Source organism: Macrobrachium rosenbergii, chromosome 3 (genome assembly GCF_040412425.1).
Source record: "Macrobrachium rosenbergii isolate ZJJX-2024 chromosome 3, ASM4041242v1, whole genome shotgun sequence".
In the NCBI taxonomy this organism is placed as follows: Eukaryota; Metazoa; Arthropoda; class Malacostraca; order Decapoda; family Palaemonidae; genus Macrobrachium; species Macrobrachium rosenbergii.
The window spans coordinates 90751207-90770888 of NC_089743.1; the positions used below are offsets into that span (position 1 = coordinate 90751207).

Here is a 19682-nt window from a genome sequence, read left to right on the forward strand (position 1 = left end):
TCCAAAAATTTTTGTATTGTTTCTTATTCATATGCATATATATATATATAGTGTATATGTATGTAAATATATATATATATATATATTATACTGTATATATATATATATATATATATATATATATATATATATATATATATATATATATATATATATATATATATATATATATATATATATTATGTATATATATATGTATATATATATATTAAGAAATAAAAGTAAGAGTGATTTTGTTTTATTAGCTAAAGCCACTCTGTCTCTTCATTTGAAAAAGTACTTTCGAGCACTGAAGATGTGTTAAAATACACGAATATACTTGGCACTCTGTCTTTTCAATTTGAACTTTAGCGGCTTTATATATATATATATATATATATATATATATATATATATATATATATATATATATATATATATATAAATATTTATATTCTGTATATGTATGTATATATACATATATATATACTGTATATATATATATATATATATATATATATATATATATATATATATATGTGTGTGTGTGTGTGTGTGTGTGTAAATCTCCCAGATGTTGCACTTTGGCGCTGTTACCGATAAGCTCTCCCCAAAAGCGGAGGCCATTAACACGAAAAAGAGTCCTGTGCGTGCAACATGAGTGATTTTCAACGCTGCAAACATGTGCATAATTGCTGCTAAATATCGGTTCATTTAGCACGACTAAGTTTAATAGACCGAAGCAACATACTTTTTGGAGATTTTCGGATTTTGCCATCTTGGATGCAGATGCCTCTGGCCGAATTTTATTTCCTCTCAGGGAATGACAGATCAAAAATGAAAAGAGAGTTTTCCATCTTTGATTTCAAAAGTTTTTTTTTTTTTTTTTTTTTTTTTTTTTCTCAGTAGTCTTTTCTGATTTAGTTGGGATTTATTGATTTTTTTATTTCTTAGAAATATCGAAAAGATAAAAAATCCTCTAGCAATTTTATTAAACCAAAAGTCAATTAAAAACACGAAAAAGAAAAAGGAAGGAAGTGTTACGAAGATTAATCACGACTAAAGTGATAGAGCATTAGGTCTCATAAATACGGGAATTTTATGAGAGTGAGGAAAACGTTATATTCTTAGTGATTACTGACAGTTTATGCAATTACCTGCGTTTCCTTCTTAAGAGTATAATACCAGTGTAAAAAGATCACGATGCATTAAACTCAAAGACTGAAGTTAGGCGAGGTAAAGGAATTCTTAGGATTTAGACGGGCGTGTCATGTTAAATCTAGTACTGTAATTTATGTGGGATTATTCGGTTCACCGACCGTCTCTTTCCTTCTGCAAATCTGTTTAAATATCTTCCCGTTTTCGATTGAGATGATTCTGTACTTCTTTCTGAGGCTCAAAGAGCTATCTCTTCTCGCGTGGTTTTGCTGCCCCTTTCTACATTACCTTTCTTTTTTTCCTGCTTTCTTCTGGCCTGGACTAGAAAGGGGCGTCACGCTGCTAGCCTTGAAAAATGCAAATACAGATGGAAACCATTTTCCATAATGAGAGACCTCCAGTTGAAACGGGAGCGCTCGACGTCTGCCGAAAACATTTTGACTCCAACAAAAAATACACAGACGTTCATAATTAAATTACACGGTGGATAAAAGCGTTAGCATTCTGACATCTTTCTAATGGTTACTCGTAGGCGCTATAGCAATATTTAAGTTGTGTTGGCATTCGTTACCTCGCGTTTTATAATGTGAATGCATTTGAAGTGCATTCACATTTTCCACGAGTTATCTAAGTTAATGAAAGTGACTGCTATTTCGTCGTTTCCTACCATGTCCGTCTTATTCAAGCTTCGTTCACATCCTTTATTCCGTGTGATTATCTTCCTTTCGAAAAAGCAAGATGATTTACGCAATGACGTCATTGACGATGAATGACGCAATTGCGTGAAAAAATAAAACTTACAAGCTCGTATAACCCAGATCATTCGGAGACGTAAGAGATTAATTTAAAATCATAATAACAATTCAAGTCATTCTTTTCCTTGTGAGCAGAATACTCCCATGTTCTCTGTGACGTCACTAACTGGCGAAACTCAAAGATCGTCATGGCAGAATACGATTCTTAAAATGTTTATTATTCAACCTGCAGCTATTTTGTGCAGCGCCTTGCATTACAAAATCCGTATGTTTTAGGGCATATTTTCTCTCCGCGAAATTTTCTAGCAAAATCAATGGCATTATTTGGCTTCAAAGGAAATAAAAATGATAACTACCACATTCTTACTTTAACTATTGTGTCAGTTTTAAAAAAAACAAAACAAATTTGCAGAAAACGTTCACAACTTGAGCCACTAAATATGCCTACTTGGAGAGCTACAAGATACATTTGCTCACTAACCTTTCTCTCTGCAAATACTTAATCTAGGAATAGCTCCTTTTTTACACTCACTTTCCCCTTGACTACCTAATGCATCCTCTAATACCCTGCTGTGTGACATCTCTTTTGCCTTGTAAATGTCCCTCAGACAACCTTTCATTTTCTATTTTTTTCATTCACTGCCCACTAATTTCATTACCAGGCAAATTATTGTTTTCCCCTTTTTCCTACGCTCCTGTGCCTATCAACACTCCCCCTTCCTGATGAATTAATCCCATACTTGAATAAAATCATTCCTTTTTGAGGCCTGTAACCCTAAACTCATTTTATCACTCTTTTTTGCTTCGTGTTTTTCAAATTCACTTAATCACTCTGATAACCACATTTTGAACCATCACAGTCACACTGATAACCACATTTTGAACCATCACTTTCGCTTCAAGCAATTAATCATTAGATACACCTCCGCCCACACCTCTTATTGTCATTATAGTCATTAACGTCGTCCTCCAAGGAATCCATATGAACACATGACCTATTTAACTCATTCCCTTATTGTTTTCTTTCCTAATGTTGCTCATTACTGTTCTTTTTGGAGACCAAGATTTCAAGCAATCGAGCACATTCCCGAGGCATTTCTACGAGATGCCTCATTTCCATTCACTTCTGTAACTTAATACCTATCAACTATATCTTCTGTTTCTTTGTCACTTACAGCTACATTTAAATCACCTATTACACCTAACCCCTTTCAGGAAGAGAAGCAGAATTTCCCAACATCTTTCACTCTCTTTCTTTTCCACTTCTGCACGAAATGCATTTTCTACGACAACTGCCACGCTTACCTTACCCATACTGCCATAGGAATAGCACATTTGAAATCTTTCACCCATCCACATAATCTTCCTGCCACTACAAGTGCTGTCCCATTCCTGTTCCTGGCTTTATCAACCCTTCTTAATTAAACCTTTACGTAAATAAACTGTTTCCTCAAACGAGGATGCTCCAAATGAAAGCTTTATACCAGTCATTGGTATGTTTATTCTATATCTACTGAATTGAGGATGGCAGTTATGGAAAAAATGTCCACGCACTCTGGCTGCTTTGCAAGGTTATATAGAATAGCCATACTCTCGTGATTTCCTGACACGAAGTCCCTTCTGCTTCATTACTCCTTCCATACCATCCAGCAACTGCTTTTTCGTCCTCCCTACACCCCCTCTTCTTCTAAAACTTCGGCAAACTGTCATCCACCATTTTCCATACTTGGCCAAATCTGCTAAGAAAATTTTGCTCCATCATTTCACCCAATCTAGTCTTTTCACAGCATCGTTGTGTCTCGATTTTTATCCTTTCAAACCTTATATAATATTATATACATAACATACGTATGTATATATATATACATATATAGATTTATGCACATGTATATTCATATGTATGTGTGTGTGTGCTTGCAGGTGTGCTTGTGTACGTATTGTGCACACGGAGAAATTTCGTACAATATTAGGCTCTTTCGATTTTTTTTTTTTTTTCGCTTTTTTTTCCTCCATTACCTACATTTTCTCTACATTACCCTCATTACCTACATTCTTTTATTGTTAAATATATATATATATATATATATATATATATATATATATATATATATATATATATATATATATATTATATATTATATATATATATATATATATATATATATATATATATATATATATATATATCAAAATAACGGAAATCCCAAAGCTTACGTTTTTGTGTTTTATATATTATCCTTTTCTGCAATATTACATAGGTGCGTTTGTATGAGTGTATGTCTGCAGATATATGTCCGGGTAATGTATGAGCGCGCGCGCGCGCTCGTGTGTGTGTGAGTATTGATTTAAATAGGGCACAACAATTGTAACATGCACATGTGTAACGCATATGAACCCGGCATAAGACTGTCACTGTGTGCAATTCGGCACGAATTTTAGCGTTGTCATTTGACTGCTCTTCCTTCATACGCAAGTTAGAGGAAATTTTTTTTTTTAATGGCCGGGATGGTTAGCTTATTTTTTTTATTATTATTTTTAATTCGAGCATTTTTAAAATCGAAGTCTGAATTTCCGTCAATAAAGATTTTTATATGTAAACAATCAAAGCCTTTGACTGATTTGGCGTCAAATTTTGAAATTTAAATCTGCAGGTATTATCTGGTAACAGTAACATTTAACGTCCTAACTTCAAAAACTGTATAAATATCCCAGGCTCTCTGATAATATTTTCCTCTACAGCCCTCTGTAATAAATGAATCTGACCGCTTCACTTCTGACTTGGCCATAAGCCTTGACCCCAATTCTCATTCAAGCCGATTCAAATTCTAATCTCCATTTCAACGAGGTATTCTCAAAGGGAACTTTTATTTGGCCCTTCAGAATGAACCTTTTGTCAGTGGCATGAACTCAGATTATTATCTAGCGTTACTTTACTGGGATCACGGATACTGCCATGAACGGACAGACCACCACCGATATTCGGCGCCTGGCATCTACAAATTCTTTCCCCTCCCTACACAAAGATAAAAATCCCTTTCCGTGTTTCTCTTGCGCGTCCTTTACACCTTAATCACATACTCTCTCTCTCTCTCTCTCTCTCTCTCTCCCATCCCTCCATTAAGCCTAGCCTATGCCCGTGACCTACTTACAAAAGTCTTATCCCCTGCGAAACTATTTAAACTGAAGATCCAGGTAGCACCGTAGCGGTGGGCCCCCCACCACCTGCTATCCTCAACTTTCTCCAGGAACCGTTAATCGAGAGTTTTGACCTACTTTTAATCTTTCCCCCGTACGACGGTAGATGGCAGCACGTCCTGAGCGCAGTGATGACGGAATCGCTTTTGAATGAACGGCTGCGTTTATATAAAGCCTCAGGGTCGTGTGGATACGTATTAAAATGACTGAGATAACCAGTCTTGGGAAATAAAATGATGTCTACTTAAATATGTTCGTTAATATTCTCGCTAAACATTAGCGTACGTTTCCCCAATCCGCATAACTATTTGAATTTTAAAGTTCTCCCTGCAGATGGCAGCACCTACCGTTAGGTGCTGAGAGGTCTCAGTATATTTTATACTTTCTTATCCCTCCGAAAGATGGCATTGGCACGAATGAGGTTTTTGAAGTGGAATTATGAGACTCGTAAGGTGCGTAATGCCAAAGAGTTTACTCCTGACATGGATGAACTGTAGGATGAAGAAGATTTGAGCCTATGTGGGAGCAAGACGTTATTATAGAACGAAAGCAAATTTTACGGGCACTGAAATTATACTGTATATATATATATATATATATATATATATATATATATATATATATATATATATATATATATATATATATATATATATATATATATATATATATATATTGCGTATGTGTGTACGTGTCTATGTTTTATTATCAATGGCCATATTAGTTATACAACCATATCTGGTGAATCTGACCAGTAGGTTCATTTTATATGTATGTATGTATGTATGTATATATATATATATATATACATACATACATACATATATGTGTGTGCGTGCGTGTGATAACATTAACCAGAAATTAACTAGTCTTTATCATACAAAGCCAATAAATTGAATGAAATTAGATAAACGTTTCACACCCTATCATTACTGTCTTTGTGCCGCAGCCGTACCCGCGAATTTGTCTGAGACATTCGTTCCCTCATCCGCTAACGACCAAAGAGACAGAGTGGTCTTGTGTCACTGTCGTTGAGGACTCTCCATAATGACGAGCATTTCTCACTATTGACATTTGGATGTTAAACTGAACTTGCAATTATAATCATCTGCTGCATATTCAATGGCTTGGTAATGGGTCCTACCTGGTGGGTGGTCTTGACGTTTTTGTTCGTCCTTCACTAAGAATGTAAATATTATGGCTCGTATTCATTCTTCTTTTGTGTTTTTTTTTTTTCCATAAATTTGCATACCTCTTTTTTGATAATCGGACAAGAATACAATTTCACTAGAAATCATTCAACTCTCTGAGCGGCCAATGAAGAATTAGAGGAATTTATTTCTGGTTATAGAAATTAATTTCTCGCCATAATGTGGTTCGGATTCCACAGTAAGCTGTAGGTCCCGTTGCTAGGTAACCAGTTGGTTCTTAGCCACGTCAAATAAGTCTAATCCTTCGGGCCAGCCCTAGGAGAGCTGTTAACCCAGGTCAGTGGTCTGGTTAAACAAAGATATACTTAACTTTTTTTATTCGGTTTGTATACTTCATTTTCAGTTTAATTGCCTTACATTACACTAATTACGAGGACCAGTCTTTTTCAGTCAGAAAATATACGAGGCTTTTTAGGAGTAATGGACTCCTTTGTGGTGTCCTTCAAGGCATACTTTTATGGCCTGAATAAAATCAGTTACAAAGGAGTATTCCTGGCATACAAGAAAGCATAAGATGTAACATCTATCAAGAGAGTTCCCATCATATAAGGAAATATATGTGACTTAATAGTCAGTTAGCCCTTACCACAGGAAACTAAAAGACTGCATTTATTTTGTTTTTTCACTATTATTTTCCACATAATTACTGTCATTACCATTATTATGAATTCTATTTTTTCTACTTCTTCAGCAACTGCGTGGACACTGTCGAATATTATTATTATCGTGTTGTCTTATGTATCTCCATTGTGTGTAGTGTATTTGTATATTCCATGTATATGGCCCTGAGCTGCAACAAAGAATATTATTATTATTATTATTATTATTATTATTATTATTATTATTATTTACACTTGAACAGCCTGTAAACACCAGACTAACTTTTAGCATGAAAGAGGTTGACTGTTGTTCTTCAAAACACTTGTTATAGAAAATTGTTGAAATCTTAAGGGCAGATGATCAATTATTCAGTTGCAGTTGGCTTCACCTCTATGTGAGCAACTTCAACCTCTCTTACTCTCTCTTTCATACACACATACATGCATACATTCATATAGATATGTGTGTGTGTGTGTTTGTGTAAATTTCAAGGCAACGCATGAAAAGAATAGTTCTATTATCTCTTGATTTTCAAATCACCAATAAGCTTAAAATTAAGTCAAGTTCTTTAGCCGACATAATCGGCAGTTATTCTGTTGACAAATAAAGACATTACAACATCCTTCACGACTCAGATCATATTAAATCAAAATCCTTCATAACTCCCCATCATCCTGTCATCTCATTCGTAAGTCACAGTCCCATCCTCCTCCAACTGATCCTACTTCCACTCTCAAACTACTCTTTCTTTTCTTTCTTCCGGCTGTCTGGAGTACGCTTCTATATCAGCAACTAAGTTGTACCTACGGACGCAGGAAAAAGGTGCGCAATCTTGCACTGTGCGTGTGTGAGAGATGGAGGAAGAGCAGCTCTCTTGCAAGAAGTATCTTCTGTCGATTTACTAAATAGTGTGTGAGAGAGAGAGAGAGAGAGAGAGAGAGAGAGAGAGAGAGAGAGAGGTGGGATGGGGGAGGCGAAGGAGGAGGAGGAGGAGGAATGCGTGTCTGAGTAGCCCTCTCAGCTGAAGATTGACAACTGGACTACCTACAGACATCATATTTAGGTCAAAGGCATTGTCACAGTAACACAACAACGGTAATAATTATTGTCATACGAGGCAGTCAAGATGGTAACTGAAAGATTTGACTTTTATGGTGATCACTGTCAACTCACTGCAGTTTTTATTCACCATCAACTGTATCAGTTTAAAATTGTAATCACCATCACTATCACCACGCAGATTACTTGACTTTTTTAAATACTTACTGTCATCATCGTCATCCTAATTCTCTTTCGTACACTGGGATATCAATCGACAAACAGCAGAAATGTCGCCTTATCTTTTAGGTTTCAAGAAATTTCTTCATGGAAGAACTTCAGAAAGCATAAGAAAATATTCCAAAACTTAAAGGTGGCGGAAAACCTTCTGACCCCTTGTACAGGAAAAAGCTATGGAATATCACCATCATTATCACCATCATCGTCATCGACATCTTAGTTTGTTTTTGGAGGTCCTCCTTTCGGCCGTTGTTTGTCAGTTATAATTTATATTCCCAATGAATTACTATTTTTTGTCACAACCATTCTGGCATGGATAATTCTTCAACTTATTCTAGAAGGTATCTATGTTTCCAATTAATCTTATTTCACGGCACAATGAGAAAAAAAGAACTTGAATGATTGATCTGTATAATTTGTATTGCAAATACAAACATTAAGGAAAGGAGAACATCCAAAAACGAGCTGACAAGAGATATATATACTGAAATATCTCTTTGAATTACCTGACACTGCAGTTTTCTTCCAGCCATGTAAGAATATCAAGTACTACCAGAGTCTCTGACTGCTTTAAAACACCGACAGAAATGTAGGAATACCAGACTTGTACTCTTACAGTGGGCCTACCCGAAACTACAATGGAGAAAATATTTGCCACACAGGAGGATAGTCTATTAACATTGGTACTGAAAGGTATATTGGAGGAAAGGAAACTTGGAAGTTGACCTAGAAGACCACAATAAATACTTTCTGGATAGTGAAGTAATTCTGTTTTTTATTATATCAGGAAAAACTAGATTTGAAAAATGGTCAGGAAGTGTCGACTGGTTACCGAAAAGGGTAAAAGGACATGAAATACTTTGAATTTCATTATAGATTTTAATAGACTCGCGTCACAATGCACAAGCATTATAATATTTACATAGGATTAAGAACAATATACATAAATTTCCTTGACAACACTCAACAAAAGTCTCCGACTCTTCAAAAACCTCACTTTATATTCTACATGATAAGACATAAGTCCACAATTACCAAGAACCTTAACTATTAATTTAAATTTACTTCCACTACTGACAGCATAATTTGAGCCGTGAGTCTCTCACTAAAATAAATCTAAAACCATAGTCAGCATTGATTTCCCCACATTTGCAACTCTCACGTCTGGGAAATACAAATTCACTAAAGAAATCAGGAAAATTTTGTACCATGTTAATGCATTTTATGTTCATGTTATTGCTAAAATCATCTGTGGGGAGACATGACAGTTAGAAGCACCAGTTAACGACTGACCTGGTGACCATCAGTCAAGTGATGTTATGGACGTTAAGCTGTCTTGTCTTACTCGACCTTCTCTGGTTTCTTCATCATACTCGATTGTTGGCCCACCGAGGTAGCTGATAGGGTTGCTGAATGTTCGAAGATTTTCAGAAAGGAATATGGGACTGTCTTTCTTTCCTTTGGTGATTCTTCCCTTTCTGAGCCGACCGTCGATCTCTCCGTCTGCGGCTGAGGCCCCACTTGGCTGACCTTCTTCGCCTGGTCTGACCAGGCGTTCTTCACTGTCCTTCTCAATTGGTCGATCAACCTCATTTTCAGTCTTGGTTGGCAGACCTTTGTCGCCTGGTTGTTGCTCCTGTTGGTCCTCACCTCTGGATGTCAGTTCTGTGTCGCCCTCTACAATCAGTTGTTGCTCTTTAGATGGAATGTCTGTGTGGTCTTCAACAATCAGCAGTTGCTCTACGTCTTCAGATGGCAGTTCTGTATCGCCTTCGACGGTCAGTTGTTGTTCTAATTTATCTTCTTCATTAGATGGCAGTATTGTGTTGTCTTCGACGACCAGCAGTTTCTCTTCGTTATGGTTATCAGTTGGGATCATTTGATCCGTTTCCCTGTCACCCTTCATTGTTGGTTGCCGTGTTTGTTCATCTTTGATTAGTTGTGCTGACTCGTCAAAAGGTTCTCGTTCATCACCGGTGGAGGTTTCTCTCTTTATGCCAGCGTCCTCATTCGATGGTTCCTCGCTCTTTTCGTCCTCTCCTTTTCCTGCCGTGGCTACATCCAGTTCTTCCCTGCTATCTGACGATATAGCATTGAGATTTAACATTCCAGCAGAAAGGTTTGACTTCAAGAGCGATGGCATGGCAATCGTCTTGTCACTGTCTATTTCGTCTTCGTCCGTTTCGTCAGATTCCTGTATCGGAGCGAGGTGTGCAGCGTCATCGTGATGAATCATGTGACCTGCCAGGTGGGGAGGATCAGTCAGATCTTGCATGACGTCACTGTCATCTAGAGCATAATTTGTGTAGGTGTGATAAGTGAGATCGTCGTCAGCGTCGCTGCTGAAGGACACTTTGTAAAGGCTTGCGTCTCCTTCGCTGTGGCTTCTCTGCTTTTCAGACCACTGCTTTAACAAATAGAGATCGTCTTCTGTAAAATCTTGACTTGTTCTCTTGTCAGCATCTGTAAGTTCGTCAGTAATCTGCTGATCTTTCACACCTGTACCTAAATCTTTTTCACTTCAATGGGTTTCTCTTCTGCTGGCATTAATGTATTTTCTTCATACTCCAGTAGCAAATTTCTCTCGCCCTCGCCATTTTTTATGAAAGTTTCCCGTCCCTCAGCACCGTTTTCTTTGTCAGTTACAGAAAGCGGTACGTTTTCTCTAGATCCCGTTTTCGTTTCTTGTTCTAAAACGAGCCCAGTCGACGCTCTCCCAACATTACCAGTTGACAGAGTTTTTGGTTCTGGTTTAGTAGCCGCGTCTAGCTCCACAGAACTGCCATCACAAGCAATGACTGACGGTGCCTCTAGTTCTGCCATTGTCTGCCGAGAGAGGTGAGGCAAGATCACTAATGTGAGAAGATCAGGGCAGCTTGCAGGCCAAACATAGGTCAGCATTGTTTTTTTGTTTTATTTATATGGGCTGAAATTAAAGAAGAATGGCCAACCATTAGGTATCAGTAGTGAAGCTTAGTATTTCATTTTTATTCTTACTTACTCAAGTCTCTAAAAATGTTTTCCGTAAATAATAAACAATCTGCAAAATATAAAAGGAAAACAACTTAAAGTAAGATCTAAGTATTCTACTTCCATCTTCCCATTATTAATGCTGTTGCTGTTAGAAGGACATTCAGTAAATTTTTCTACAACTCTTTCAACGTACAAGTCTCTCTCTCTCTCTCTCTCTCTCTCTCTCAGATTCAAAATATATTTTCATTAGAAGTTTTCCTGATGCCCACAACAACACAATTATTAAGCTTGAAATTAACATAGCCAAGCAAAATGAGCAGTGGATGCACAGACAAGGGAACAAAATTATTGAAAGGTTAGTGAGATTATCAGAAAGCAAAATAATGTCTACGAAATCTAATTCTCTCTCTCTCTCTCTCTCTCTCTCTCTCTCTCTCTCTCTCTCTCTCTCTCTCTCTCTCTCTCTCTCATTTTTCGTTAATTCTCCCTTTAGTTAAACATGTAAAATCCTCAGAGGAGCTCCCATAATCACACCTTGCCTCCCAAACTTCAAAATCAACCCGACTCATGCATGATTTTGTCTTTCAGATCCCCTCTCATGCATGATTTTGTCTTTCAGATCCCCTACTTATTTCTTTCTTAATCCTGTCATTTCTGACCTCTTTATTGATATACCAATCACATTTGGTTTCCTAAGGACCAGACTAGACTGGTGCTTAAGGAAAGCTAAAAGAACCTTAAGCTGAATTTTTAAAATTAAGAATAATCGTAGGTTTCAAAGCACAGTGAAGAGATATAAACCCATACTCTGAGATCTGCTGGAAAGGTAAATCAGTTTTATTACACGTCGGAAAGAAAATTAATTTAGATTCGATTTTAGAAAGCAAAATGGGATTTCATTCTTCCCAGTACTCAAGAAAGCTATGGAAGCACGAACCAGTAATATATATATATATATATATATATATATATATATATATATATATATATATATATATATATATATATGTGTGTGTGCGTGTGTGTGTGTGTGTGTAAGTGTGGTGTGTGTGTGTGTGTAATAACTAATTGCTAGTTAAGATGTATTCCTAGTTGGAAAATCAAAATGTTCAGAAGACAATAGGGAGAAAACGCCACCACAGAAAAAACAATACAGAAGAAATGAAAAACAAACAGTGTACTTAAAATTCGGAATGAGTCTTATGTAAGTGTGTACAGTAATAAAATAAAATAAACTGCACCCAGCTGGAACAGTTTAAGTTCCAACGGTTCATATATATAGATATGTATATATACATATATATATATATATATATACAGTATATGTGTGTGTACATCCATATATATATATATATATATATATATATATATATATATATATATATATATATATATATATATATATATATATATATATATATATATATGTATGTATATGTATATATATATATATGGTTTTGTCGTTTCAGTGTTTTACAGATCTTATACACCCCTATGTGATTTGGCTTGCTCGTACATGCGTGATATTGATATCATTCAGAGGAAACAGGTGTAACCTGAGACTAACAAGTCTCAGGTTCACATCAAATTTTAGCAAATATTTCAGTTCCTTTATTGTGTCAAGTTAAAAATGAAAGTAGACTCTGAAATTCACCCACTGGCAACTGGGTAAAGATTAGCCATTGATGAGTCTCTTCTCTTGGTGTTTGTCCTTGACATACATAAAATTATGAAGTGTATTCAAGCATAAATCAGTTTTCTGTACAGAAGTAAACCCACAGTTAATAGAAAAACATTCCAGTATTACAAGACAATCAGAGAAGCGAACCATTTCCAACACCAGCCATTTGCCAACCCAAAACAGAAATAAATCTAACTGTGCGTCATACGTTTCCATCAGATCAAACTCAGTGTGTACATTCCCATTTTTTATGTCATTTTGTACTTCACAATGGACCAAACCCATATGTATCCACATGAAGCGTAGCCAACAACTAACAATATACTAAATATATACATCGTCACACTGACCACATCAGTTTGTGTTAGGTGATGCCTTTCAGTTGAAGATATTCACATGTATCCGATTTGATCATGTACGCTTATTCACACACTGACTGGATCATTGTGCATCCATAATATCCGTTCGTCGGATATCAAGTGTATCAGGCAGCTCACATGACCAAGAACACATTCGATTAAAAGTAAATGAGCTCGTGAGAATGATCCCGGGGTTATGTATTTTAAAGATTGATTACTTGTGTATTGATCTGTTCTGTGGGAATGTATCATGATACACTTAAGGAATGAACAGATATATATCGCTTATAATGTCTTAGGCCATTATAATCTCGGCACCGTGGACCTGGACACTGATCAAGATAAACAGACAATAATACAAGTAGTTTTTCCAGTTAATTTTTGGAGATCTGATTAGCAATTATTTTAAGACTATTTTCTCTCATCTTTCATTAACTCTATTTAAAGGAAGTGGGAGGGACGGATTAAAAGATTAAACAGTTATTGTCTGTTCATTAGATTTATTTCTGTCGTTAGCAAAGCATACCAACACAAAATTCACCTTCTGGTCTAAAGTGGATTATTTACAGAAGACAAAAAGAAGATAAAATGCTTACTAAGAATACCAGAGTTGCTTTCAGAGCATACGTATAAGAAATATAATCTGAATTCTTGCATCAATGAAACTAGCTGTCACTGGATGTTATCATGACCTCTTATCTTTAGAACTTATACTTTCTGTGCTGTTCATTAAAATCAATTTTATATTCAAAAATATGCATTAACATTAGGTGTCCTTTATGCCATCTAATTCTCTTTCTTTTCAGCGAAGAATTCGAAGTGAGGTTCCCGACTTGTTCAAAAGTAAAATTCAAAAATCCAGAATGATAAAGTCGACTTTGAACCTCGGCAGTTGAAGATATTTCGAGAATTCAAGAGGAACACAACGGATTACTGAATGAAGTCTGACGGAGTAACTGCTCAGGTTAGTAATTACATTTTTTACAACAAGAAACAAGTAACATAGCAAATGAGCTATAGCGAATCACTGATAAGGTTATCAATTACGTTGACATGACAGTGTTACTGACTCAGTTTACGTTGACATGACAATGTTACTAACTCAGTTCGATCCTTAATATTTCCTCCCTTTCGGCGGCAAGGCTGGTGGAACCGAAGGCTTTTTCGTTAAATAATACCTTTGCAAATCTACTCTCTGTTCGCTCTTTTGCTCTGGATCTAGGGGCGGGTCTTTCGCCGCGTCGGCTACAACGTTATCGGTATTTACATTCGCAGGATCCTTATCTACAGGTGGATGGGCGGGTAATACCTTTGACATCCTCTGGGCGTCCTGCACCTTGACGCTGTCATCTCGATATTCGATGAAATCGTTGTCTTCGGCTTCTCCTTTCATTTCCTTCGCCGGCGGTGTTTCGTCTCTTACCACACTTTCTCGAGCATCTTCTTTCTCTAACCCAGCCTTCGACGTGGGCTCCTCAGCCTCTGATTTAGGCTCAGATTCTACTATTGCTTCTGTGTTTCCGATCTTCAGAGCGGCAGCAACTGGTTCTGCGCTTTTGTCAGTTTCTCCGTTTTCTGTGACTGGAACCGCATCGTCATCGACATCGTCGTCTACAGTGACATCTCCTTCGCTCTGACTTCTTTCTATCTTTATCACCGGAACTGAGCTGAAATCAATTTCCACCTTACTGTCTTCCTCTTGTTTTAAATCCCCAGCGGGTGGTTCACCATCAAGCATCTCCTCAGAAGTTTTCGGTTGTTCTGACAGGGCTTCTGTATCTGCTTCTGGTGCCACTGGGACGGCGCTGGAATCAGTTTCCAGGTGTCTGTCTGCCTGCTTCAGATCACTAGCCACCTGTTCTCCCCCTGGTTTCTCCCCTTCCTTGGTTATCGACTGTTCTGACTGGACTGCTGTATCGTCTGCTAATGCCTCTGGAACTGGACTGGAATCTCTTTTGGCATCACTAGCTTCCAGCTGTTTCGAATGGTCACTCTCTGGTTCCGAGTCATTGACCACCTGGTCTGCATCGAGTTTGTGTTCAGTAGGTTGTGGCCGTTCTGGATGCACTCTGGCATCATCATCTTCTTCTGCTGCTAGTATTACATACCTCTTCAGAACAGGTTCTGGGTCTGAGTCATCCTGTACATTATCAGTGTTATCGTCATTGGATGTGGGCGCGGCTGTGGCAACTTCGCCACTGACATCGAGTACCTGAAGATGACATGAAAAGTAAAAAAAAAACAAAATGGAAAAAAAATCAGAACAATATAAAGGCATATCGGTCTCTTCGTAGTTTAGACACAGAAGTCTTCAGAATAGTACAATACTTAATAAAGACAGGCTTCAGGAAATCAGAAACTTATATATTGGTGTTGCCACCAATGGTAGTTCTCCTAGGGAGGAAAAAATCTATAAAAATTATATATAAACAAATGAATGAAACACATACCTCCAAAACCAGAAACTAGAACAGCACGATAAGAACTGGTTTAAATTAATCCCGATAAAACTAGTTTCCTCAACCGATGAATCATATTTTGTAAAACTTCACTCTACAGTGTGCTATAACGTTGCATGGCTGAGAACTTGAGAGAGTGCATCAGTTTATAAGCAAGGAAAGACAAGAATAATAGGAAATAAGTGATGCGAAAGAAACGGTTTTGCAGACTCGTAGCTGATAAGCTGTTCCAACCAATTTTTACGTTAAGTTTAAAAGCGTCTGTTGTTAGTAACTCCATGTTGAAAGTGTTCTCGTCTCATACTGATGTCTGGAAAGGTTCAATAGAAATCTTTTGATTTTTTATTTTATTTTATTGACTCGCTACCTTTTTAACACTTAGTAATTTCTGGTTCTCATATGACATTCCTCAAGAAAAGAAAATTACAGTATGTATATGCAACTCAACTTCTCGATACTTCAAGAAGTTAATCTAGAAGTTAAACATTCATTGCGTGCGTTGCATTGTTCACACACAAACTACATATTCATATACATATTCACATATGCGTAGGAGTGTATTCAGTCATGGTTTACATCTCACCATTACATCAGTTCCCAACCGGATCGGGATTTTCATTAATTATTGCAATTTTGAGTTTGAAGGAGGGTTTAACTTTTTAACACTTAATTTCTGGTTCTCATATATCTTCGACCAGGAAATGCAAATAAAGAAAAGATTTTTAGCTTAGACACATTAGGAATAATGTGTCTAAGCTAAAAATCTTTTAGATGATAAGTTGTTTGAACCAAGTTTTACATAAGTTTAAGCGTCTGTTGTTAGTAAATCTATGCTGAAAGTCTTCTCGTCTCATGTTGATGTCTGGAAAGATTTAGTAGAAATCTTTTGATTTTATTGACTCGCTACTTCAATTTACATCTTAGTGAAATGAATAACATTAGGAATAATGGTTTTCATTTCACTAAGATTTAAATCGAAGTAGCGAGTCAATAAAATCAAAAGATTTCTATTGAACCTTTCCAGACATCAACATGAGACGAGAACACTTTCAACATAGAGTTACTAACAACAGACGCTTTTAAACTTATGTAAGAATTGGTTGGAACAACTTATCAGCTACGAGTCTGCAAAATCGTTTCTCTCGCATCACTTATTTCCTATTATCCTTGTCTTTCCTTACTTATAAACTGATGCACCCTCTCAAGTTCTCAGCCATGCAACGTTGGAACATTAGTTTTGTTCTTAATATTTCCAAGGTTATTTTTTATGCGTCTTGTGTGAGTCCAGAAGTTTCAGAAACGAAGCGTTTTAATGCTCTGCTCTATGTGCAAGATGACTAAACAGTTCAAACATTTTATTAACAATGATTGACAGGGTTCTACACCTTGTACTGATTGTTTTAACATAAGCATACAGAGTTTCTTCAGCACAAGTAAAAAAAAAAAAACACTGGTTTCCTGTTCAGCATGCTGTAATGATGATGGGACTATCAACCCTTTACTCATGCAAGCAAACGACATTAACTAAATCATCTGCGCTTCAAAATCAGTTTGAAACACCGGTCGTGTAGAATGTAATTCATTCGTTTATAGGAAAACCGCATATATAATTGCCACTTAGAATGCTCCAGAAAATAAGAAAGTACCAGCGGAGCGGGACCAACAAGCAGTGATTTTCCTTCTCCTCAAGGCCCATTTTCGCTATTAAGGGGTGCCCAACGTCTTACCTAAGGTGGAGGCTAAAATGTCTAGCGTAGAATAATCTTTTGTAAATTTGACGAAGTTATTTTCAGACTTATGTTCAAATTAATTTATATGCTTCCCGGATTTCTCAGATTTCTGAAACATTGACCTCAAAGCTCCTAAGTTAAGTATCTTGGGCCTAGGCGCTTACTTCCCGGATTTCTGAGATTTCTGAAACATTGACCTCAAAGCTCCTAAGTGAAGTATCTTGGGCCTAGGCGCTTACTTCCCGGATTTCTGAGATTTCTGAAACATTGACCTTAAACCTCCTAAGTTAAGTATCTTGGGCCTAGGCGCTTACTTCCCGGATTTCTGAGATTTCTGAAACATTGACCTTAAACCTCCTAAGTTAAGTATCTTGGGCCTAGGCGCTCTCTTCTTGACACCCAATAGCTTACAAGACAATGCTTGGTATCTTATGGTGGCTTATTTATCTAACCTGTTGTGGATTTAAGATTAGCCTTCAACTTTCTTAAAGTGATAAACGCCATAACTAGGAGGGTATAACTTACTCTCATACACAATTACTGAAGAAAACAACAGAGAAGGTTTTTGATGGGATTTAGCGAACTAATATCTTGCACGTCAGATATCTGACAGGACACAGCATTCAGGAACCTATGCAATTTTTAGTCTTTCCATCAGGCTTTCCTGGGACAGTTACTCGCTCGCCTCAGATTCAAAGTGAAGTGGATGCTCGCCTTTATGGATGCTGTGTTTGAGTGCTTTGTTGTTAAGTGTGCCTGGATGACACTTCGTGTTGCATAAAAACTGGTACTGTTAATAGATATGCTAATATCGGATTATGCTATCAAGGGTATCTGATATGCCTTTATGAATGATAAATATTATCAGTACGATGTGTTTCCTTGGAATAGTTTTCTTTAACGGTTTTTTTTTTCACATGGTCCATTTAAATTACTGAAATTTAAAATGAGAGTGCTTATGTATATGACTACTTATTAATACGGGTTTATGTATCTTATTCATGTCATGAAATAAAGAAGGAGAGAGAGAGAGAGAGAGAGAGAGAGAGAGGACATTTCTGGTATTAACTTGTTTTTTAAGTGAGTGGGATCCTAGTCTGAAAACATCCAAACATATTCTAGTTTCTTACTTCTAATGTGAAATGAGTCACTGTAACTTTCGGATAACTATACTGTCGCATTTCATCGATTCAAGCATCAGGGGATTTAATTTAGACAGCGGCAGGCAATTCGTTCCATACAGCGAAAAAGTTCTGCAAATGACATTTACGTATAGCGCAAATGGCTAATAGATTCTTGGAAGTCTCTTTTATGGGGATATTCAAACATTAATGGTTTCTTAAGTCAATTTATTTCTTTTAAATCAAATACATTTGAGAGTTACAGTGAATCATTAACACACAATGTATTACAAAGAGCGACTGATTTTGAGATCATTTGTCATTCTTGGGAATCTAGGAATCAAAAGGTTTAAGAACTTGAAACGTTGGGGAAACTGGAGTGCAAAGAGAGAAACTAATGAAAATCTATAAATCAGTGCAATATCACCGCTCAAACATTTGAGGAATAACGTTTTCCCATACTAATTCTAGATTCACTGCCCGTATTAGTAAGAAATTCAAAGACCCATAAAAGTAGATTGACGCAAAAAAACATATATTTCGACTGACGATGCTTCATATATTTCGATTGATAACGTTTCATATATTTCGATTGATGATGCTTCATATATTTCAATTGATGATGCTTCATATATTTCAATTGATGATGCTTCATATATTTCGATTGATGATGTTTCATATACTGTATTTCGACTGGCGATCCTTCATGTATTTCGATTGACGATGCTGCATATATTTCGACTGATAACGTTTCATATATTTCGATTGATAATGCTTCAATCCTGATCACAGGTGAATGTGAACAGTTGGCGGGCGACGGGAAAATTTATTTGGAATATGCAGGAATATGTCGTTGGCTTAAGAGAGCAGGAGGTTCTGTGAAGTATGGGGTCAATCTGTCATTGGTCAGTCCTTGTTAGCTCCCATCTAGATTGCGTCTGGTGGGCAGATCCACTGGGACACTTGCTGGAGACTGGGTCGTGAAAATAACTCTTCCACGAAATCCGATTTCCATTGCCCTGATAAGTTCATGTTCTCACTTTGATGCCAGTAGATTCCAGAGGATCCCCTTGTACAGAGATCTACTTTTGACTTACAGCTTCGACTCATTGCTTTTATGGCATGACATGTATCCCTCATGTGTGTGATAATCCCCGAGCTCTCTGAACCAAATCTTACTGAT

At 36.8% G+C, this 19682-nt stretch overlaps 2 protein-coding genes across 16 annotated transcripts in view; both read right to left on the reverse strand.

Moving 5' to 3' along the window:
- Positions 1–9041: 9041 nt before the first annotated feature.
- LOC136827699 (otolith matrix protein OMM-64-like) lies at positions 9042–10451 on the reverse strand. Its single transcript, XM_067085167.1, has one exon. It carries the CDS (start codon positions 10449–10451, stop codon positions 9480–9482), a length of 972 nt encoding a protein of 323 aa, XP_066941268.1. The 3' UTR covers positions 9042–9479.
- LOC136827599 (axotactin-like) overlaps positions 9042–19682 on the reverse strand; it is a 73141-nt gene continuing 62500 nt past the window's right edge. For 5 of the 15 annotated variants that reach the window (XM_067085090.1, XM_067085083.1, XM_067085076.1 and 2 more), the window contains 2 exons: positions 14499–15401; positions 9042–11002 (listed from right to left, as the gene is read on the reverse strand). In XM_067085090.1, coding sequence (XP_066941191.1) covers positions 10682–11002; positions 14499–15401 — 1224 coding nt within the window. In that variant the 3' untranslated portion in view covers positions 9042–10681. Of the gene's footprint in view, positions 11103–14498; positions 15402–19682 lie in introns of all 15 variants that reach the window. The other 10 variants (XM_067085105.1, XM_067085102.1, XM_067085094.1 and 7 more) reach the window with 4 other exon arrangements.

What these genes read in the sequence shown, in the direction of transcription:
- LOC136827699 (XM_067085167.1), bottom strand. Translation starts at nt 10,451, where the DNA reads ATGCAAGATCTGACTGATCCTCCCCACCTGGCAGGTCACATGATTCAT.